At 38.1% G+C, this 15,983-nt stretch overlaps 1 protein-coding gene across 1 annotated transcript in view; it reads left to right on the top strand.

The window, feature by feature from the left end:
• Positions 1–1,415: 1,415 nt before the first annotated feature.
• Positions 1,416–15,983, top strand: part of LOC127647543 (ATP-citrate synthase) — a 33,089-nt gene continuing 18,521 nt past the window's right edge. The window contains exons 1-6 of the mRNA XM_052131836.1: positions 1,416–1,572; positions 7,989–8,159; positions 9,777–9,899; positions 10,892–10,954; positions 11,153–11,343; positions 13,941–14,020. Of these exons, the coding sequence (XP_051987796.1) occupies positions 8,001–8,159; positions 9,777–9,899; positions 10,892–10,954; positions 11,153–11,343; positions 13,941–14,020 (616 nt within the window). The 5' untranslated portion in view covers positions 1,416–1,572; positions 7,989–8,000. The remainder of the gene's footprint in view (positions 1,573–7,988; positions 8,160–9,776; positions 9,900–10,891; positions 10,955–11,152; positions 11,344–13,940; positions 14,021–15,983) is intronic.

Genomic DNA, 15,983 nt, shown 5'->3' with positions numbered 1-15,983 from the left:
TTTGAAAGACACATTTGACAGTTTTTTAAATCATGAGCAAATGAGATAAAACCTCCAGTCAGATCAGTAGCCTCGTAAAAGCTGTTTTATTCTACCTGGAGAGGGCAAACTTATGGGGGATGCCCGTGTAACAGGTGGTTCTTTGTTTTTTTTTTTGTTTGTTTGTTTTTTGCTATCCTGGGTTAATCTAATTTTTGACGGGAATAATCCTGTCTGGCGCCCGAAGAGCTCTTTAAAATAATGTATTTATGTTAGGGAGGCCATCACCGTTACAATAGAATCACATGACCAGGCGAATACTTCCTCGCTTAAAGGAATAGTTCACCCCAAAATAAAAAAATTCTCATTTATTCACCCTCATGCCATCCCAGATGTGTATGACTATCTTTCTTCTGCAAAACACAAACAAAGATTTTTAGAAGAGTATCTCATCTCACATTGCAAGTGAATGGGTACCATAAAAGAAACCCATGTGACTCTAGTGGTTAAATCCATGTCTTCAGATGTTATACAAGTATGGGTAAGACACAGATTCATATTTAAGTCCTTTTTTACTATAAATCTCCACTTTCACTTCCACATTCTTCTATTGTTTGTGGCGATTTGCACTCTACTTGCATATGGGCAGGGAGGATAATTTATAGTAAAAGAAAAAGGACCTAAATATTTATCTGTTTTACACCAACACATATCATATAACTTCTAATGGCATGGATTTAACTACTGGAGTCGTATGGATTACTTTTATGCTGAATTTATTGTGATTTTGGTACCAATTTACTTGCATTGTGAGGACCAACAAAGATCTTTATTCTTCTAAATATCTTTGATGTGATCTGCGAAAGAAGGAAAGTCATACACATCTGGGATGGCAAGAGGGTAAGTAAATAATTAGAGAATTTTCTTGTGTGGGTGAACTGTTCCTTTAAGCACACTCGTGGATTAAATCAGTCATAGCTGACTGTCACATGCAGCTATCAATGTGTTAGTTTATGAGTGTAAGTACAAGACGACATGAACAAAACGGTACCGTGTGCAATATAACCTGTATGTGAGTATATGCCACTATGGTGCACTCACTGGCTGTGACTGTTTATTCGTCTGGCAACATTTAAATGTTGTGGCAATCCATTTTAGAAATCGCCACTTTCAAAACTCAGTCCACATTTCACATTTGGGTCATTTTCCAAACTTGTGGCTGATAAAAGCGCGTTGCCTAATACACAATAGGCACAAGGCAGTCTCAAGGTGCAATCTGATTGGCCAAACGCCGTGGAATTAGCCAATCAAACCCGAATAGATTAATAGTTCACCGTTGAAGTGGGCGTGACCTGTGAAACATGGGATGGCGAGAGCCAATCAGAGGAAGAAGAGATCAGCCAAGGCCATCGTCAGATGTCGGCGTAGAGCAAGCAGGAACGGATGACAGTATAGTGAGAGAGGGAGTGAACGGCCACGCTGTCTGGAAGAGAAAAGTGTTTGTTGCAAACATATCTCGACTGTCAACACACTGTACGTTGGCCCTCTTGCTGGAAGGAGAAAACCTGCTGTCCGGGATCATACGTTAGACTGGTAAGGAAATTATGTGTTCATTTTATTAATAATATAAAGAGTGAATACTGAAGGCAGTCCATCATTCGGACGTAAAAATGTATAATAGATACGTTGTCACAGCTTTGTTTCTTAAAAAAAAAGGAAAAAAAAAAGAAAAAAAATTTGTAAACATACATGACGAACTCTGACGTAGCTTATGTATGTTTATTGTAATTAGTTGTCATTTAAACCCTTAAAACAGTCGCACGTGATGACAGGTCCGGTTTTACAGACAGGTTTTACTGGTCTTTACCTTAGGAGTTTATGAATGAATGGTCCATGTAACACATTTCACGTATACGGAAGTGTAAATTGCATGTTTTCTTATTGATAAACAAACCAAAACACACAAAATGCATTAAAACGCTACTCCTTGTTCCCGGAGTTCAGGACAATCGTGACATTGAGATTACCACGCAAAAAATATTTCGCCTTAGTCATTTTTTTTTTTTTTTTTTTTACAATAGAAGTGAATGGGGCCAGTGCATAAAATGTCAAATACACACCGTTTCAAAAGTATAGCAGCAAGATGTAAACGATATATGTGTTAACATGAGTTTAGTTTGATAAATCAGTGATTTATTGGCATTACAGCATCTACCATTACAGAGTTGACCAGCATTACATCGTCATGACAACAAAGATGTAAGAATGGATATAACTTTACACCAATAAGAAAATAAAGTGATTAAATTACACAAAAATAATGTTAACATGTATAATTTTCACCTTTTAAAATACACTTTGTGTATTTTATTGTTTATTGACTGGCCCCATTCACTTCCATTGCAATACCTTACCATAACACTTTGTTACAAATATAATTTTACGCGCTATATATCTGATATATGTGTGGTTTATGAGTGTAATATGATCAATATATTTAGATTGTCACTGGCTGCGTATCCCAGCATCCTTCCGATGTGATGAATGTTATTGTGAGTGAGGGGAAACGCAGTCATAAATCAGCTATAACACTTCTGTGACGCAAAACCAGCTCTGTGTCCCAGTATGAGCGTGTCGTCCGCACACTGGCCAGAGACCAACTTGTAATTGTGTGTGCAGGAAGAGCAATACTAAGACTCTATTAATCATATCCATTATTCATATCTGATTTAAGTACACAAAAATCAAGTTAGCATATAAGTTAGTTAGTGTAGTGTTCGCCATTTAAAATACACTTTGTATATTTTAATATTTATGGACTGGCCCCTTTCACTTCCATTGCAAGTGCCTTACCATAACACTTTATGCTACAAATCCCATTGATTGCACACAACCTCTATTGGATCAAAACATTACTTTAAGTTTTATGAGTAAGGAAGGAGATGGGTGGTTCAGACAGACAGCATTTGATGTGGCAGACAGGATATGGTATTTGAAGGAGATGCGTTTGTGCATTTAAGATGAATTCAGATAATCAGTGAGGACTAAAATCAATTTGGATAACGTCAGTCGCCCTGCACTTAAATTTCTGTGGGCTTGGAGACTGGCTGCATTTTTGTGACCGCTATACCATTAATAGACTGTCTTTAGAACTGGAGTTATTATCTCAGCATCCTCAGAGAAAAGGAAATGTAATACAGAAACCGCTGACATATCACATATATGTGTGGTTTGCATGTAGAGTGTAATATGATCAATATATTTTGTTTGTCACTGGCTGCGTATCCCAGCATCCTTCCGATGTGATGAATGTTATTGTGAGTGAGGGGAAACGCAGTCATAAATCAGCTATAACACTTCTGTGACGCAAAACCAGCTTTGTGTCCCAGTATGAGCGTGTTGTCCGCACACTGGCCAGAGACCAACTGGTAATTGTGTGTGCAATTTTGTGTACTTGGACACTATGAAGTGCATCGGATGCTGTAGCTGAGACTAGCCACTGAATTTAGAGATGCATTCCCATTCTTTCTCTTGCCCGTCTTCCTTCTTGGCCCTTATATATATATAAAAAAACATTGTAATATCATAATTTACCTTAGTACAGTTGTTGCCACTGCTAATAACAAATACATATGTAGGGTAATTAAGACCATATAGAATACCTCCAAAGCTGTTTTGATTGTGTTGATGGCTAATGACATGATATTGTGTAAGCTTTACTGTACAACAGTAATTTTTAGTAACTGGTATTTTGTTGGAAACTATTGCTACCATGGTGTATTTTTGTAAGGGGTTGGATGCAAATTTAAACCTCTACTCACAGCAAGGATAGAGCTCTTTATTAATGCTATGTTGTAATTTTCATGTTAAGATACAGATTTAAAGGTGGATGCTAGAAAAACTGCATTTGCATGTAACACTTTAGCAATGTATTATAAATGAATGCTTTATGATGCGTTTATACTTTGATCATCTGGTCATTATAGAAGGTCTACCGTAATCTTAGCTGAAGTGTTGGTTTCAAAAGTCTACCTAGTTATCTTTGGTAATTTTGTGTTGCATTACATTTCTCCACCACTAGCCTATAAATCCACTGTGGCCAAACCAGTGACTCGTCAGATCCTGCTGGCTTGCAGACACTTAATCCAATGTGATTTACAAAGGAGAATATCAAGCAGAAGTGAATAATTCTAGGGCTAAATCAACACAACTGCCACAATAACACCGTTTAATTGTGTTCTTGAATAGTACAAGGCTAGAGCAGAATTTCTAAAAATTATGAGTTTACAACAGATGTGCAAAAAGGGGAAAAATACAACCAAACTTATTTTATTCAGCTATCAAACCAAAATAAATTATCTTCTAGCTCTATTGAATTGTCCGTGTCTTTTTAGAGGTTACATTTTAAACCGTCCTTTAATGGATCTGGTTTAATTGCCCCAAGGTTTTGGCTTTGTTACAACACAGTACTTTGCTTCATAAGAATGCAGCACATTAACTCCCTGCCTTAGAATGAGGTTTAAAAAAATCACAGCTACACCTGATCTGAGACCACTTTTCTTGTTTTATGACATTTTAATTCTGAATTTCGGATAACACACAAGACATCTTTTTAGATGGGTAATGTGCAAGAAGGGTGTTGGGCTGGAGTGGTCTTCTCTGTTCATTAGTAAATTGCTCCGGTCAAGGTCTGAACGCTCTGTTCTCCATCCATCCACATCAATTCTAATTAGACAAGGGGAAGGGTGAAACACAGTATGAGATTACAGGTACTTTTTTTAAAAGGAACAACATGGAGAAAAAGAACATCCTTACTTGGAGCGTTCTTGTTTGTCCTTGATGTTAGAAAGTGCAAAGAGATTTCATTTTTCTGATTTAAAATGAAGACATTTTATGAATCCTGCAGTGTGATGAAGATGTCCTGTATTGGATTTCATTGTCTTAATTACTGTAGAATGGTCAAAATGGAAATAACGAAATGGCAAATAAAGAATTTTGTTTTGTCAGCAGACAATTCTGTACATTAACTCAATAAAAGTTTGTAATTCCTCTAATTTAGATGTTTGTTTTTGGTTGATCTTGATATCTCTTGTGCAGCATTAAAAAACAAAAAACACTGTGTTTTATCTACTGTAGAGGAAACCGTGATTCATATAAGCATGCATAATAATTCATATATTTATAAATATAAAATGCAGGGTCTATAATAAATATATAATTTGGATTGAAATTCAGTTTGAAAAAAAAATGCCATTATTACATGGAAACTTTGAAAATTGCATCTCAAGATTCCTGTAATCTGTTGTGCTTCCTTCTAAGTGAGCGGTTCTCAGTCAGTGCTGCTGCTTGTGAGGATTGTTGGGGTGCAACAGCTGTATATAATAAAATACACTCAGCGGCCACTTTATTATGTACACCTGTACATCTACTTATTCATGCAATTATCTAATAAGCCAATCTTGTGGCAGCAGTTTAATGTTTAAAATCATGCAGGTGTGGGTCAGGAGCTTCAGTTAATGTTCACATCAACCATCAGAATGGGGAATGTGATCTCAAGAATGTGATCTCAGTGATTTAGACCGTGGCATGATTGTTGGTGCTAGGGATGGGCATTCCTTATTTATTGGGTATTCGAATAATTGAGCTCAAAAAACGAATATTTGAATATTCTGTTATTTAAATAAAGGTAATATAATGAGAGAGGCGTTGTAAAATAAAAAAAAAATTATATATAAAAAAAAAAACAACCTTCTAATTATATTCAAAACAAGCTTATTTCAAGTCCTGTGTCTTTTTTCTATAATTTAAAAAAAATTATATTTAAAATAGCAATGCATGAAAACAACAAAAATAATAGATTGAAAGCATTAAGAGAGGAAAAAGAAACCGCTAAAGTAGACTGACGCAGTTAATGTACGCGATGAGTATAAACACTCTGCATATAATAGTTATCATGTTTATATTGTATCTCATGTCATGTTTTTGTTGAGGAAAAACAAGCATATTCATGTGCTCCGTAAACTATGCTCATTTATACACACCAGTTTAAATGATGGAATGTCCCTTACCTCAGCTAGCATAGTCTTTCTCGGATGCCATGTTTGTTTTTTACAGAAGTGTTGCAGGAATTACGTTGCTACGGGGACATTGCTTTCTAACAAGCTGCACATATATGAGAATAAAATGTACACCGCTTATCCAGTACATTTAAACAGGAACCCAGCTTTCTCTCTGTAAGCCACATTCTCACAAAAACCCTTTTCTTTTTTTCTTTTTTTTTTTTTCTGAACGTACTGACAGAACCGTATGGTCAACAAATGTGATCAACTTGTGTCCACACAGAACAGAGCCACCCAGTGCATTTTGTTATAACTGCCAGTTTTAGTTTGTGTGTTCAGGATTTAACATGCAGTGTATATTTGGCCAGCAAAGCAAAACTTTGCGAATTTCGAATAGTATTTTTACTATTCAAATAATTATTTCAGAACACATATTCGACTACTCGTGCACATCCCTAGTGCCAGACGGGCTGGTTTGAGTATTTCTATAACTGTGCTGTCCTTGGATTTTCATGTGCAACAGTCTCTAGAGTGTAAAGAGAAAAACAAAAAACATTCAGCAAGCTGCAGTTCTGTGGGCGAAAGTGCCTTGTTGATGACAGAGGTTAACGGAGAATGGCGAGACCGTTTCAAGCTGACAGGAAGGTGACCGTAAAATCATGAAATTATTGAAAATCATGCATGAAAATCACAGGAGATCAGCAGTTACTGAAATACTCAAACCTGGCATCTGGCACGAACGATCATGCCACGGTCCAAATCACTGAGATCACATTTTTTCCCCATTCTGATGTTTGATGTGAACATTAACTGAAGCTTCTGTCCTGTATCTGAATGATTTTCTACATTACACTGCTGCCACATGATTGACTGATTAGATAATTGCATGATGGTGAGAGTATATACAGTGTGTGTGTATATTTAAGTAATATCACGAGCAAGAGTGCGATATGGCCCTACATCAGCACTGTCGTCCAATCAGATTCGAGGACTGGAACTAACTGTTGTGTATATTTATGAGTGTTTGGTTCTGTATGGTGTCAGTGTTGTTTTGAAAAATACAGATCTGACTTCTTTTCCATTCTTTGCTTGACCAGTTTATCTTGCTCCTGACTTCTTCAGGCAAAGGTTAAAAGGTCACCTCACTGACAGCCTGGTACTACACATTCTGACAGGGTTCAGACAGGCAGCTGTGATGTCCTCAGAATGAGACCTCAGCCTGCCAGTCACAAATGCACTCATGTGCAGTATGAAAATTTCTTGTTAGAGCAGTTCTTGCTGAGAATGGGAATTAAAATGGTATTCATATCTAGTAGTGAGTACTTATAGGGTTTTTGGGGTCATTGTAACGAATGCCCAACTCGGAGGTATGAGTTTCCCAGGTGCAAGGCAGAATCTTTCATCAATAGTTTTGGTCTGTTTTCCAGTAAGTGAATATCAGTAAATTTTCTTCTAGTTTATTTGGACCAAAAGCCACAAATCTCCCGTTTTGATTTCATAAGGTCTTTAAATGTGTTACTTTTACTCAGCCAGACTTCCTGGTCTATGTCGTGGTTAATTCGGACACGATAAGGAAACTTGGCTGCATGTTGCAAACTGGCTGTGAACTCTGAAGTCTTTATATTACATTCCTCCTGTTTACTCTTGAGGAAAGATCAGTGATTTATATATGTCACTTATGTGGCCTTTTGAGCTGTAGTAACATCTGCATGTTTTTAAAGGAGTGACGAATCAAATCCATCAAAATAAATCAATTGATCTATCAGAAGCTGTTAATTATTTGTTGGTGTGCTTGTTTTGATAAAAAAAAATGTTTGCACTGGGCAGATTGTACACACAACTCCTGCCGGGTTGTGAAGCGGTCGGAAAGCTGTTTTTCCATCTTTCATCTCTTGGTCATATGGCTGGTTGCAAATGAAACTCTGAGATGCTGTGTCTTTTTCTCTGCAGTGATTTAACAACATGTCAGCTAAAGCCATCTCTGAGCAGACGGGGAAGGAATTCCTCTACAAACATATTTGCACTACAGCTGCCGTACAGAACCGTTTCCGCTATGCCAATGTGACTGCAGAAACCGACTGGGAGCGGCTGGTCCAGGATCATCCCTGGCTTCTGACGGAGGTAAGAAAACTGTTAACCTAACCTGGATCTATAACCTTCATGTGACCTGGTAACAGTTCTAGAGAGGCATCATGACAATCTCTTCTGAACACCCCCCCCCCTCCCTCCCACCCACCCACCCCAAATGACATTGTTACTATAACCAACTACATTATGAGAATTACCACTAACAGCACAGGTAACTCAATGCATGGTAGTTATGCTGAGAATACACCATGAGGGGTAAAAAGGGAAATCATATTGATAGATATAGAGAAAGAAGGATGTTAAGGCATTGGTATTCTGCCACACTAGCAGGAGCTATTAAAGGAGCTAAAGTGAGCATGAGAGAAATGACAGTACAGGGACAGCCTCTCAGTTTCTGCTGTAAAAGCACTCTTAATCACCTTTATGGAGGAGCCCAGAGGGTAATGATATTAGATATGACTCATCTCTCTCTCTCTCAGTTAGAGACTCAGACAGCTATAGAGCAGGCCTAATTAGGTAACCACATAGATTCAGATTTTGTCCCCCCTGTTTTTCTGAAAAAACGAAATTAAAGTCCTATTTAAAAAAAAAAAAAGGAATTTCCCCTTTTCCTCCCAATTAGAAATGGCCATTTTCCCAATGTGCTCCAAGTCCTCATGGTGGCGGAGAACGAATCTCATCACGTAGCTTGTTGAGCGCGTTACCGCGGAGATGTAGCGCATGTGGAGGGTTCACACCATCCACCGCGGCATCCACTCACAACTCCCCATGTGCCCACCGAGAGCAAACCACATTATAACGATAACAAGGAGGTTACCCCATGTGACTCTAACCTCCCTAGCAACCAGGCAAATTTGGTTACTCAGGAGACCTGGCAGGAGTCACTCAGCAAACTCCCGGGGTGGTACCCAGTGTCTTTACCACTGAGCTACCCAGGCCCGTATAAATGTATATGTATATATAATTGTTAATTTTTTTTTTTTATTTCTGTCTGGAAACAAGTTTTGAAAAAGGTTATTAAAGGGCGAGTTTTTAGGTGCCACGAAATTGGATGTGGTGGAGTCGACAGTTGAGGAGTATACTGTTATATTTGCTGAAAAGAGTTTATATAATCTACCTTGTTCGGTAAGACTCTCTTCAAATTGCTGCTCTGCCATGACAGTTGTTGAAAAAAAAGAAAATCTGTTGTATCGCCCTTTGTGGTAACGCTGAGAATACAGCACGTACTTGCATTAGGTTATGAATTGTGCTCTCACATTTCACAACGCAATGACATGTGTCTGCATTCACGTACTTGCGTAGAGTATGTTTGGGCCTTAACACAGCTAATTTGTGATCTAACTGGAATAGAAGTGGGCAGTGGAGGAAGATATGTAAGCAGTGGAGAATATATCGGACCAGACTAGATGGAACCATAATGTTCATGTAATTAACGTTAAAGAACTTTAAAGGTGTTTTTTGAGCAACGTGGAGACTTAATGCATCAAAACTTAAAAACATCATAACTGGTCTGGAGTCTGCCTGCAGGAAAAAGAATGAAGTGATGAACAAACTGCTATATTATTTGTTTAATTACATTTTTTTAATCGGAGGTGCCGGAACACCCCCCCCCATTATTATTAATTGTTGTTTATATCGTTTTTTTTCCAGCGATTGGTTGTTAAGCCGGATCAGCTGATCAAGCGCCGGGGAAAGCTGGGACTGGTGGGTGTGAACCTGGATCTGAAAGATGTGAAAGAATGGCTCATGCCCCGTATTATGAAGGAGACAACGGTGAGGATGCACACAAATGCAATCCTCCTTTAATTTATCTTTTCTATTTTGCTGACGTGGTAGACATCTTGTTTCCCTGGAACTGTGTGAACACATTCACATTGTGTGTGCGCATTTTAGTTTTTCCTGTACGTGTGCAGTTTTTATTCTTCATCTAATACTCTGAAGAAGTTATTACCTGAGGGCCTTAAAACATATTCAAGAAGGTATATATGAAAATGAGAGATTAATTACTCTTTGAATTTGAGATTGTGTCACACAGCAGGCACACATCCTCATGCTTCACAGTGATATTAGAATCAAAGCATTTCTACTCATTCGACTCTGTGACATATTGTTCCACATCATTCTTTTGTCCTGATTTTCTCTGTCTTTCTGCTTTGCTCTCTGCATGCATTTCATCCATTTCTGCAAGGCTTTCTTTGCAAGGCTTTCTTTTAAAAACACTTCTCTCTTTTCACTCTTGCATATTCTGTCTCTTACTCTCGCTTTCATTTGCTCTAGTCATGATCCCTAGAGACTCTCCCACTCTCCACTGAGCATTTCATTTTTTTCACCTGTCATCTCTCTATTTTTCTGTCCCTCTCTTTAAAATGTCACATCGCCTTGCTTTTTCTCTCTAGTTGATTTACATAAACTGGCCTTTTGGCCTGCTCTTGTGACTGCACCATAAATGAGGTGTGTGTGTGTGGTGGTGGTGGTGGGGTGGGTGGGATTGCAACTATATATCTATCAAATTTTCCCTTGTCTCGTTGAGTCTCTGAGGTCCAGTCACCAGCGCTCAACACAAGTGTCCAGCGCAAAGCCTTTTAGACTGTCTGAATACTGCCTCTCCTCTTTACCTCTTTGGCCTCGTTATTCTGTCTCTTACATAATTCTTTTCATTGAATGTTTTATTATTAAGAGAAGCTTTTAGCCCGATGGCAGTTTTTGATGTTTAACATGTATGTAACCATGCACGCTTTTAAAAACCATTTCTCTCTGTCTCTCAGGTGGGGAAGGCTAAAGGCATTCTTAAGAACTTCCTGATTGAGCCCTTTGTTGCACACAAGCAGGTGAGAATTACCCGAGGAGTGCATGAAAGTTGAAATACATTTTTATAGTAAGAGTTATGGATATGTTGCTTTTTATTATAATGTATTTTTAATGGTTTACTACACTTGGTCAGTTTCTCGAATTCTGTCAAATTCAGAACAGCATAGGCAAAAATTTTATTAACTTATTTTATCTATCACTCTCTCACGGTTCCTCAGGAGGAGGAGTTTTATGTGTGTATCTACGCCACGCGAGAGGGCGATTACATGCTCTTCCATCATGAGGGAGGTGTGGATGTGGGAGATGTGGACTCCAAAGCTCTGAAACTCTTGGTGGGAGTGGATGAGAAGATTGACCCTGACACAGTAAAGAGTCAACTCCTCCAACATGCTCCTGCTGACAAGAAAGAGTGAGTGAGACATTAAAAAGCTGAAATATGACAGAATCAACTAAATAGTGTGTGAAAATGAAGCAAACAGACATGTAAGGTAAGGATTAATGTACAGTCAGCCGGTCATTAGCGCAAAATAAACCTGATGGTGATCAGGACCCTTATGCAAAGCATAGTTTGTTTTCTTGATCTCAAGCGTCTTGCCAGTTATCATGGTTTATCAAGGTTTGCTCGTACTAAATTTATATTGAAAGCATTTTTACTACAGCTTTTGCTACTAGGCAGCTGTTTTGATAACATTACAAATGGAGAGAGACCTGAAAGTAGCATGTTATGTTGCCATGGACAACGGTCAAAAATACAGTTAGTATAAAAATATTCCAGCAATCAATGCCACAATTGACCAGTCAGAGTCAGGAATTCCAGTTACACTCTCCATAGATTAAGTTAAACTGATCTCTCAGAACAAAACAGCCTCATAGCTGATGAATCTAAAGGAAATCCTTGATATTTAGGGCTGTTGGAGTCCTAAATAAGGTGAGTCTGTGTGTTAATTATGTTTATTTTTATGGCAGGTTAAAATAACTGTGACACTGCAGCAGGCAGTTCTTAGACTTTACAGAGCAGGACAGGATGACAGTGAGCAAAGTAGAGAGAAAGAGAGAGAGAGAGAGGGCTAACGGGCAACCAAGATGCACTCAGCTATGGCAGTATGCTGGCAGTAGTGTCCCTTCGATCCATTACACAAATTAAATCTGTTCTCTTTCTGTGACTCCACCCAATCCCTAGTATTATTCAGGTCACATATTTCATGCCTGTCTGTCCTTTTGATGGGACTGGCTGGCCTCACTGTCTTGGCTGACATTGAGATTGACTGGAAGACTGTTTGGCAGCTTTGGCCCATATCCATCTCTCTCTCTCTCTCTCTCTCTCTCTCTCTCTCTCTCTCTCTCTCTCAGGCTTACTCTCTTATAATCAAGAAATTATGACTTGGAAAAATAACATGTACAACTCCCCTCACAAACAAGATATTGTGGCATGAGAGTTTTTTGTATATTTTAATTAACTATGAACCCTGCTTGACAAGTGTAGTTTTGTAGTCTTGTCATGTGTTGATGTATTTCATCTTTATAGGAAGTTTGGGTGGGATATATTGAAAGGTCCATCCGTTTAAAAACAAAACAATAGGCTTTAGGTTTGTCACATCAATGAACCAAGGTTATAATAGTGTATTTTTTTTTTTTTTTTTTATGATTTCGTTTAGTTTGTGTTTCAGTATTTATATTAAGGAATAAATGGAGAATGGGTAAAACAGGCATTTGTGTGTTGTATGGATGCTGGATTCCCCAATATCCAATTTTTAAATGATGATGATAATAACAACATAAATGCAATTATTTATTTAAACTGAATTCCATCACTTATTTTGGAGTAAAACAAAATGTATATTTCTGATTTAAGATTCTTCTTTTTATTATTGAACTTGAACCACAAAGTCTTCTTTAATGCACTGGACATGAGAAACTAGCTCTTGCAGCACTCTAAAAATTGAACTTTAAATAAAACTCCTTATTAGTTCCAAATTAAATGTAAAACAAATCACAGATTGATAGTGTGAGTGTGTGTGAGAGAGAAAGAGAATAAATGAATGTATGTTATGGTATATTGTTTCTTCTCTTTGTTTTAACCTCATGATTTGGCAACACAACGAACTGTCATGCAATAAAGGTTACATTTTGAAATGACATAAAATAAGCAGGGAATGTAATTAAATAATAATATATGTAATTTTTAAATGCATATGTCTGCAAAAAATATATATTTTCTAAAGTTTTAGGTGTACACTAGCATAAAGATGCCCTTACGGGTAGAGATGGACTAAAAACCACAAAACTCCACTTAATTTATTGGGGTAATCAATTAATTAATCTTTTTTCGTCTCTTGCTGTTTGTTACGAGTACATTTATTGTCATCCCACAAATGACTCCCTTTTTCTGTCTCCAGTGACTCATTTATCCTCTTGTGTAATTTGTGTCCTCTGGACTATGGACTGATTTATGAGGTGGATGACGGATGATGTTCTCTTACTCGCTCTCCTCCCTGTCTCTATGGTTTACCCTCATTACCCCAAACACCAGCTGTTCGGGCTCGAACCGTATCTGATTCTGCCACTAAATCAAGCGTCAGTACCGTACGCAAACGGTCTGTTTTCTCTGCAGTCAGTTTTTTCATTCAATATAGTTTAAATGACCGTTCTTACACTGTCAATCACAATTGCACTTTGGGTGTGTGAAGAAGACCGTGATGGGATTACTTTGTATGTAGTATTGTATGTAGTTAATGGGACAACTGTTATAGTCCTTCCTTGTGTAGCAGTTTGTTAGCAGCTTGCATTTTTAAAGCACAAAAAAATTCTGGTTTGAGGTATAATTGAATGGAACTTATGTTATAGATACAAATGAGAGTCTCATTAAGTAATGTCAAGCACAGAATGTATTTTATTCATAAATCCAAAAATTATTTTCTAAACATGAAAATTCTCCTCCTGGTTTTAGAACTAAACAGCACCACTGTATTAATTGAATATTACAATGAGATGTTTTTGTCTTTGCAGGGTGTTAACTAGTTTCCTGGTGGGCTTGTTCAACTTGTACGAAGACTTGTACTTTACATACTTGGAGATCAACCCTCTTGGTGAGTCTCCAAAGCATCCCACCCCACCTCAGCTTTCAGCCAAACATGGTTGACATTAGTTTTGCATCTACCAGTGGTTCTGATTCATTTCTTCTCCATGTCTTGGCACTTGACACTCAGTGACTTGGTTTCCTCTTGTTTATTACACTTGGATGACTAAGCAGAACCCACTTCTTTTTTTTTTTTTTGCTGAATTTTATTTGCTCATGTTGTTTTTTTTTTTTTTTCATTATTAGAGACCCCATTAAATTTGTTTTACATGTATATAATTGTAAGTCTTTCTTTGCCTTGAGCATTGAGGCCATCTTTTGTATATCCTATTGTACTCCAAAAATGTAACAAAATGGTCTTGTTTTGTAAAAAATAATTTACAATTATTTTCTTCTGAAATAATTTTTAATGACTCCTCTTGAAAAAGGGGAAAATTGTGCACAATGCGTAACACAGGAGACTATCCACCATTAAAACATAAGGGCATGTTGTTAATGAGTGGCCTACAACATACAACTATGCGGCTCCACCTATTGGATGGCCCTATGCACACTTATGAACGTAAAGCCACCAAACACTGACTTAACAATTATGAGATGGCAAGCAACAATCATTTTTACATGCATTCATTTTTAATTGTAATTTCTGACATTTTTGTAAATCTAATCCAGACAAAACAATTTACCAGAAAGATTGAACAACGACATATTATTATCACACACTGTTAAGGCCTTGCCCCATGTTATTAACCGATGGAGGTAACGTTAGGCTATTGCGTTTGGACCTGATCAACCGTTACCTGATCTTGGTCAAACAGGTGGTAGAACATTCTCCTTTATGTAAGACATGGCCAGTTCAGGGTCATCAACGGTGTTGTTTTCTCCACTAAACGTGATCCGTAGTTTAGCTGGAAAATGGAGGCCGAATTTGATGTCAGGAACATTCTTAAGAAGTCGCTTAACATCTGTAAAAGCAGCTCGCTTCTTAGCGACCTCCGTAGCAAAATCTGGGAAGATGTATACACGTTTATCATTGTAGAATAGCTGCTGCTTCTGACTAGAAAGGCAGAGAATGCGATCCTTGACGTCTCCGTGATGCACTCGAATTATGAACGGTCTGGGTCTCTCCCCTTCTTTAGGTTTTGGTGCCAGTGTGCGATGGCCGCGGTCTAGACAAGGAATGTCCTCGAGGTCCAATATTTGCTTCAACACAGTCGCACAGAACTGCCGTGGATTGCTCTCTTCTTTCCCTTCCTCAATTCCAACTAGGCGGATGTTCTGTAGGCGTAAACATTTATCAGTCAAACTACACACTTCTGAAACATGCATTTCACTGTAGATTCCAGGGCCATGACAGTTGAACTCTAGATCATCAATGCGCTTGGTATTTTGTGCTTTAGAAGACTGCAGAAAACTGACAGTCATCTCCAGCTCTTGACGGATGGATGCTATTTCTTGACGGAGGGCAGCCGTTTGAGTATCCATTTTCATGCTCAAAGATCCAATCGGCGTCATAATCTTGTCGACAGAATCCGGGGAGAATGAATCAACTGCGCTTGCTGCCTTTTTGCTAGCAGTATTTAAGGCACTAGCTTGGCCACTCTTTTTGGCCTTTTCGCAACTAGCCATTATTAAAAGATAAGAATTAGTGTATACGATCTTCAGTAGCCCAAATAATTTCACCACTATTGTTACCACGCTAAAGGGTGACCTCGTAATTCTTGTGTTTTGTATATTGCACACTGAAATTACTGTTTAATGTTGCCTGCAGAGCTCATGACTTCGCAGCCTCACATGTTTAACGTCGACCGGAATTCAAATGTACTCCTTGTGGTCGCGATTAGTAGTTCTCACTCTCAATGGGGCGCGTGGTAAGTTGTGCATGGATCTTGGAGAGTAGCATGAGTCTCCACATGCTGTGAGTCTCCGTGGTGTCATGCACAGTGAGCCATGTAAATAGATAAGCGGATTGA

Source organism: Xyrauchen texanus, chromosome 8 (genome assembly GCF_025860055.1).
Source record: "Xyrauchen texanus isolate HMW12.3.18 chromosome 8, RBS_HiC_50CHRs, whole genome shotgun sequence".
Taxonomy (NCBI): domain Eukaryota; kingdom Metazoa; phylum Chordata; class Actinopteri; order Cypriniformes; family Catostomidae; genus Xyrauchen; species Xyrauchen texanus.
The sequence above is the reverse complement of the archived record's forward strand: the minus strand, read 5'-3'. Positions and strand labels throughout refer to the sequence as shown.